We start from the raw sequence: 8,066 nt of genomic DNA on the forward strand, positions 1-8,066 counted from the left end.
AACGGAAATAATAGTTGTTATATTGATTTCCCCCAAAAAAAAAGAACAAAAGCCACAAATAGCGTGGGGGTTTATCGCTTCAAGACCGAAGTTGAGTGTCATGAGTTCGAATCGGGGCCCAGCTTCCTGCCTGACCCAGCTCCTCGCACAGGCCCACTTGCTTCAGCATGAATCCCATCATCCACGCGAAGACGCGCCCGCCCAGATGGCTCCTCACGAGTGTGGGACTCTTGCCCAACCTTCTACTCCCCCAAAGGGGTTTCTACCCGGCAGGCCATGTGCCTATTCGCCCAAAGGCATTTCTCCTCACCAAAACTTCAACATGGATTTATCCTACTCGGCCACACAATTTTGCTCACCCAAACACCATTTTTTAGGGTAAATCCGACTGGCCCCACAAAACAACTCAAAAACTCTTAACACAAATTCAAAACAATAAAAATATCATTTCCACTCCACCATTTTCTAAAAAGAAATGAAAATCTAGGCAAACCCATGCCAAAATATTCTCTCAATTTTCTCTCTTGATTTTCCTCTCACAAGCACATTTGAGATCCTAAAAACAAAGAGAAAGTAACACCACATGAGAAAGAGAAACAATTTTCTCTCATCTCTCTCATCAAAAAATACAAAAGAAATATAATGTACTTCCATTCTCTCTAGAATGGAGAAGAAATATTCACTCTCTCTCAAACACTTTCTCTCACAAACAAAAGTTAACCAAACCAAACTATATTCCCTCTCTAAAAGTGTCTAAGAGCTTGAGAAACCGATTCTCATGTTCTTCACTAAATAAGAGGAATATTCCACCACGTATTTCGCGTTTTCTCTTTTCTTAAAAAAAAAGGAAACCACGATGTTTATATTTTAATTTTAATTTTGTGTAAAATTTAATATTTATATAATTTTTACATTGTATTAATTATTTTTTTTAATATCATTATTAAATCAAATTTGTAAATAAGTTTTAAGATCTATAGGGGTTTAGAATATTATTTTACAAAGATAATTGTTTCTCATTAAATTTTAATATCATTTTCCTCCTAAAAACGTTTTTTTTTTTTTTTTTTTTTTTATCAAGTGGGTACGAACCCACACACATTTCGGTGCACTTCAGTTGCATTACCATCAGATATTAATCTCACAAATCCCAAATTTCTACTCCACGAGTGTTTGCTTTTTGAAGCCCCCTCGAACAAGAAACTCGGCAGAAAAATAAAATAGAAATCCCTCTTTATTGAAGAAACTGAAAGAAGAAGAAGAAGAAGAAGCTCCGAATCTTCACCTCACTCACTCACAGATCATCTCGGCGTTACGACTCAACTCATTTCTGTACGTCTCTAGGTTCGATCTATTTCCCTGGTTCGATCTTCTTCCTCAACTTTTTAGATTCAGTTTGCTTATTCTGGTGAGACTATTATCGATTTTTTGTTGCTCGTTTTATTTGCTCTACGGATATAGGTATACAATGATATAGCTGAAATGATGTTCATATATGAATGAAATCGGGGAAAATTACAGCTGAAATTATGCGTCTTTGACCCAAGTTATTATCACGCAAGTCCTTAAAATTTACCAAATGATGTTCTTGTCCACTTGAGCTTCTAATTGGATTCGGTATAGCCGCGTTCAGTGATTTTAGGTTCAAGCTCCAAATGATGTTCTTGTCCACTCGATTTTTTGTTGCTCGTTTATTTGCTCTGCGGATATAGGTATACAATGATATATATTTGATATTATGAATGAAATCGGGGAAAATTACAACTGAAATTATGTGTCTTTGACCCATTTTATTATCACGCAAGTCCCTAAAATTTACCAAATGATGTTCTTGTCCACTTGAGCTTCTAATTAGATTCGGCATAGTCGCTTTCAGTGATTTTAGGCTCAAGCTCCAAACTCTCTCTCTCTCTCTCTCTCTCTCTCTCTCTCTCTCTTTTTCTGATGTTTAGTGGTGATTCTGAGTTTGGTGTGGAACTTCGGTGTGCTTTTTTTGTGAATATAGTTAGCTGGTATGAGCCTAAAATCAAATATAATTATCGAATTACAATTATGAATGAAGTAAAATTAAAATTGAATGATATACAAATACTATGATACCTTCTAGAGATTATGCGAGGAGTGATGAAGTGAGCGTGAAAAGTTGGGAATAAGTATTCAGTTATTCAAAATTCTTAAATATTTTTATATTTTGTTGATAAATGGTATTTTTTAAGGGATTTGCTGATAATTGTTTCTATTAGTATTTACACACTTTAACAATGTATTAAGGGAGCCAAATAGGTTCGATCTATTTCCATGTCCCTCTTTCTCTGCTTCGATCTTCTGTTTTTATCTTTTAGATTAAGTTCGCTCATTTGTAGAAAATATTACCAATTTTTTACTGCTCTATATCTGGCTAAGTTCTGTTACAATGAAATCGATGAAAATTACAATGGAAATCTATGTGCTTTGACCCATTTTATTATTCTACAAGTCCTTTATGTAATCAAATGATGGTTCTTTTACACTTGAATTGAGGTTTTGGTATCCTTCAGTAGCCAAGACAAATTGTAGCTTGGATTTGACATAGTTCAGTTTTTGTTTTAATAATGTTTTTAATGGGTTCAATCCATTGACTTCCATTTGTTTTTTATAATATTGCGATTTGGATTTTTCCATTTGAGCTGTTTTTTTTTTTTTTTTTTTTTTTTGGGTTGGACAAACTGGCTGGAAAATCAATTCTTGTTATCTGGTTTGTAATATCTGAACCAATTAGGACTAAAATTTAAATTTTTGCTCGGTAACATGTGATGCATATATATTGTGTGAGAATGAGAGAATTGATTTCTACTGATTCGAGATAAGTTTAAATTGTTGATGTGTGAGTTGTAGAATTTCACAATAGCAAGCATTTTGGATCGACTATTTAAGTATCCGTTATTCGCAACGAGTATAAAAACGAAAAACAAAACCCATTTCGAAACAAAACGCAGAGTAACTATAACTGCACACGTTAAAAACGAGAAATAAAAACCTAATTTTTATTTTTTTAATTTTTTAATTTTTAATTTTTTCTATGGGTTCACTCTGTTGACATCCGTTGTCTAATTCTCCGTAGTTGCGATTTGGAATTTTCCATTTGAGCTGTTTTTTTGATGTTGCGATGCAGTTCAATATATTGTAAATATCTGAACTAGGACTAAAATCGTAATGTTTGCTCGGTAATATGTAAGGCTTATATGTATATTGTGTGAGAATGAGACTATTGATTTCTACTAATCGAAATAAGTTCAAATTGTTGAAGCGTGAGTTCTAGAATTTCACAATAGCAAGCATTTTGAATCATCTATTTAAGTATGCATTTTCGAAATGAGTACTAAAAAAAAAATAATCATTTCGAAACAAACGCAGAGTAACTATAACTGCACAGGTTATCCGATCAGGCAATATCACCTCATTTTTCTCACCGGTGTTCCATTTTTATCTTTCGTATCATTTTGCTCAGTCGCACGAAATGAAGTATTACAGATGAAAAATAAAAACCTAATTTTTTTTCGAAACAAGCACATATCATCGTAAACTGATCATTTACTTGTGTCCTTGTTGCAGTTCATCGCTTCTCGAATAACGAAAAAAAATGTCTAGAAGGTACGACAGCCGAACGACGATCTTCTCGCCGGAGGGGCGTCTGTACCAAGTGGAGTACGCGATGGAGGCGATCGGGAACGCGGGGACGGCGATCGGGATTCTGTCCAAGGACGGGGTCGTCCTCGTTGGCGAGAAGAAAGTGACCTCGAAGCTCCTCCAGACTTCGACCTCCACTGAGAAGATGTACAAGATCGACGACCACGTGGCCTGCGCTGTCGCCGGAATCATGTCCGACGCCAACATCCTCATCAACACCGCCCGAGTCCAGGCACAGCGCTACACCCTCTCTTACCAAGAGCCCATGCCCGTAGAGCAGCTCGTCCAGTCCCTCTGCGACACCAAGCAAGGGTAATATTAAAATCCTGTACTCGTAATGTCAATTCGAAATTCAAATATGTCCCCCACGAGGGTATTGAGTATTTGCTCGACTAAACCCACGAGGCCATGGAAATTAGACCAGGAGACTCGAAAGTTTTTCTAGTCTAGTGGAATTGAACATGGGATCTTGATTCAAATATGCTCCGTCTCCACTTAAATCGAACTGCTTTTTTTTTTTTTTACCAAAAGAAATACTTGATTTGTTTTTATTGATAACAAGGCAAAAGCCAAAGAGTAGGTACAAACACAACCTATCTTGATAGATATCCCGAAACCACTTTTCTCCTAGTTCGGAAACCATAAAAATTTAACCTTCCATCTAGGTTACAGAGCACTAAGCCCAATCCCTTGATAAATCTACCAACGAATAATTCGAGAACTCTTTACTAGGCGAGGAAAGCTAGAGGCTCTAATTCAAGTTGATGTTATCTTGTATCACCAACAGAGTTGTCGCCGTCTTAAAAAATTCTTTTGTTCCAAAACCCCAAATCGATCATAAAATGCCACCCAAATACTTGGATCTTCTGAGGATTTGGTGCTTTCTAGACCGCCTCGTAAAAGTGAGCCCTTTCTTTGTTGACGCATGGGAGATTGACAAAGACAAAGACTTTGTCGAGAAGTCCAAAGAGTCATCTAACATCGTTTTAAATTGCCTTTATGATCCGACTGTCCGTTCAGCTGTCAAAAAGCTATTGGTAGATAAATTATGGGGCGGATTTATATATTTTTTTTATGGCCGTGGGTATTGAGCGCTTGCTCGACTAAGTTCTCGAGGCCATGGAAATTAGAGCAGGAGACCTGTTTGAGTCTATTGGAATCGAACTTGAGATTGTGTGCCTTTTCAAGTTAGACCAACCTATTGGGGTTAATCTGGAAAACATATTTGGTTCCCTTGTAATTTTGTTGGGAGGGTTTATTAATCATTTTTTTATAATAATTATTATATGTAAAGTGACGTGTGTCCTTCGGTGTTTACCTAATGCCACGAACCTTCCCTCGGTTTTGCGCATAATACAAACCTCCCATCAGTTATCGGTCTATTACAAAGAAACCCTTTTCATATGTGTGTGAAATTTCTCCACTGGACGATTTTGTCATTGCTTTTTTATTTATTTATTTATTTTTTAATTGATATTTCTCTATAAAAAATAGCAACTGTTTGTCATTGATATTGTACCTTATTTATACTTTAAGCAATTTTCACTTGATTATATTTTAGTGTAAGTAGGAGTGGTTTAATTGGAGAGGTATCCTTACTGAATCAGACAGATTCATATCTGAAAGAGGTTGACAATAAGTTCTTTCAAAATTGAATATATGTCCCTCTGTCAGAAATGTTCCAGAAATCTCTGCGATCGAGTAAATAGCTCTACGAACGAATGGATCGGATCGAATTGGAAAATGGAAAGATGTGTACGAGTTATACCTTTCGTCACCACTTTTTTTTTTTTTTTTTTTTTTTTTTTTTTTTTTTTTGTGGAAAATCGTTAGTATGAATATGTTAGACACTCGATTGGTGCTAGTGATTTGTGTGCTTGAAACTATCGTGCGTTACGTATCAGGTACACCCAGTTCGGTGGGCTGAGGCCGTTCGGGGTCTCGTTCCTCTTTGCCGGGTGGGACAAGAACTTCGGGTTTCAGCTCTACATGAGCGACCCGAGCGGAAACTACGGCGGTTGGAAGGCGGCGGCGATCGGAGCCAACAACCAGGCGGCCCAGTCGATGCTGAAGCAGGATTACAAAGACGACATGACTCGCGAAGAGGCGGTTCATTTGGTTCTCAAGGTCCTGAGCAAGACCATGGACAGCACTAGCCTCACCTCCGACAAGCTCGAGCTCGCCGAGGTCTTCCTTTCTCCGTCCGGGGACGTCAAGTACCGAGTCTGCTCGCCCGAGACTCTCGCAAAGTTGCTCGTCAAGTCCGGGGTCACTCAGCCCGCCCCAGAGGCTTCTTGATTCGCTCGAGGCGCTCGCTATGTTTGAGATTATTTTTTTTTCGCAGAGCGTTAAAGCGTTTACGATATACGATAATACTCGGCGGATTCTCTCTTTTGCTCTGCTGTAATGCAAGGCACTTTTTTTTTTTTTTTTTAAATATATTTTCAGACATTTTTGTGTTCCGGTTTTAGAGCTTTCAGTTCAGGGTTTGCACTCTTTTTATGCCTTTTTCTATGTGTCTTCTTAACGCTACTAAATGCTGTGTCCTGAATTACACACTTCTCTAACTGAAAGAAGAAAGGAAAAGAAAAAAAAAGATGTCATCCAATTCTTGTTAGTATTCGCAAGTTGGTCGTTGTTTTTGCTTAAATAGTTTCGAACGTCGGAATGGTTTTAAAGGGAGTGTAATCTGCTAAACAGATTTGAGCAATTTAGTATATTAATTGTTTCGTCACTATATTATAAAAGAGAACTAAAGAATGAAAAAAAATGGTCTGGCATACTAACTATTCAGAGTTAATCACTATATAGTTCAGCTGAAGCATCCATTCGCGTTATTCATACTCTTATGTCTATACTCCCTATCCTCATTTCCTTTTCTTTTCCCGTTTCATATGTTTTTCCCTCTTATTATTTTCCATTTTTATTTATTTATTATCTTTTGTAAAATTGTCTCGAGTTCCATAGCTCGGCTCTTACTATTAAAAGAGAAATTTAGACAGTCAATAGTCGGCAAAAGAGTAAAATGGTACAAATACATCAGTGTTTATTTACCATGTGTTTTGTGCGGAAACGGACATAATTATAGTAAAACGACGAGTTTATTTGATAAATCGATGTCCATCAATGATGTTGAATTGTAAGACAACAGAATAAGTGTAGAATAGTTATCTACTGAAGCTGTCCACAACTTGAAGGTATTTGATTGTGGGTCGTATATGCACCAAAGAGAGGACGCTTAATCCATGAGTGAAAAAGAGTAATGTTTGTCGGTTAGTTCGAGGGCGTTATGACTTGAAGTTTTGGTACAAAGATGGTGAAGCATTAAAATATGTCATTAGCCGTGATTGTTTCTTCAGAGAGTCCGGGCACTACATGACAATGGCTTCTCCAAAGGCCAAGGATAGCGCAAAGGTTGCCAAGGAAAGAACCGAACTTTAGGTAGAGCTATTATGGAGATGTAGCGATGTGTGATAGGATAAAGACGAGTCTAGTGATGAAGGTCATTTTGAAGAAATTGAAGAGCTATGTGGTGAAATCCCGGACGACAACCTAGACTCATATCATTTGGCAAGAGAACAAACTAGAATGACTACTCCGATTTAGTTGCTTTTGCATTGGTTTTCGCGAATGAGTTGGAGGACAAAAAAACGAGCTCATATCGAAAAGAGGTGATGGACAAAGATAAATAGCCATGGAAGTATGCGATGGAAGAGAAAAGGACATCACAAGGGTACTTGTGGACAAGCCTAAGAATCAATGGGTGGTTGGTTGCAAATGAGTGTTCAAATGAAAGGAAGAGATTAGTTGCTAAAGGATTCGCACAATAAAAGGGTTTGACCTCAACAAGTTCTACTTCCCAGTCGTGAACGCATCCATAATTATGGAATATTGTTGTTGATAAACGTAACACAAATCTGATAGTTGCATATATGTTAAGTGGGTCGATGATGGTTGTGGAATATTATTGTTGCTACAGTTTATGACATGTTGATAGTATCAAAAAATAAAAGCGAAGTAAACAAAGTTTTGGGAATTGAATTTATAATGAAGGACATAAGGGATTGGCAAAAAAAAAAAAAAATTGGGGATAAAAGTCACACGAGATAGACACAAGGTTTTATTCATGTCTCAATGTGGTTATCTTCGAATGGGGGCTAAGTCGAAAGTCGATGGCAAAGGCAGTTCAAATACTTTTGGGAGGGACATTTCAGACTTTCTACGAGAACTTTTCCGAAGACCAAAGAGGGTCAAGCGAGAGTATGGAGAAAATGATTTATGAGGGGGTCTCATATATACATGGTGTATGTACACGACCAAATTTAACTTATGTAGCTAACACCGTGAGCCGATTTATGGCCAACTCGGAATGAGAGGCAACAAAGTGTTTCCTTCTATTT

At 37.3% G+C, this 8,066-nt stretch overlaps 1 protein-coding gene across 3 annotated transcripts; it reads left to right on the forward strand.

The window, feature by feature from the left end:
• Nucleotides 1-1,133: 1,133 nt before the first annotated feature.
• On the forward strand, nt 1,134-6,274 carry LOC149394795 (proteasome subunit alpha type-4). 3 transcript variants are annotated; one of them, XM_089615418.1, is made up of 3 exons: nt 1,134-1,362; nt 3,592-3,978; nt 5,571-6,274. In XM_089615418.1, the coding sequence occupies exons 2-3, from the start codon at nt 3,620-3,622 to the stop codon at nt 5,962-5,964; spliced, it is 753 nt and encodes a 250-aa protein (XP_089471544.1). In that variant the 5' UTR covers nt 1,134-1,362; nt 3,592-3,619; the 3' UTR covers nt 5,965-6,274. The 3 variants fall into 3 exon arrangements, with proteins under 3 accessions (XP_089471544.1, XP_089471545.1, XP_089471543.1); XM_089615419.1 differs by having other exon boundaries at nt 1,134-1,332; XM_089615417.1 differs by having other exon boundaries at nt 1,135-1,344.
• Nucleotides 6,275-8,066: the final 1,792 nt, after the last annotated feature.

This window comes from Urtica dioica, chromosome 5 (assembly GCF_054948205.1).
Source record: "Urtica dioica subsp. dioica isolate 48M chromosome 5, U.dioica_male_clone48M_v1_H2, whole genome shotgun sequence".
Taxonomy (NCBI): domain Eukaryota; kingdom Viridiplantae; phylum Streptophyta; class Magnoliopsida; order Rosales; family Urticaceae; genus Urtica; species Urtica dioica.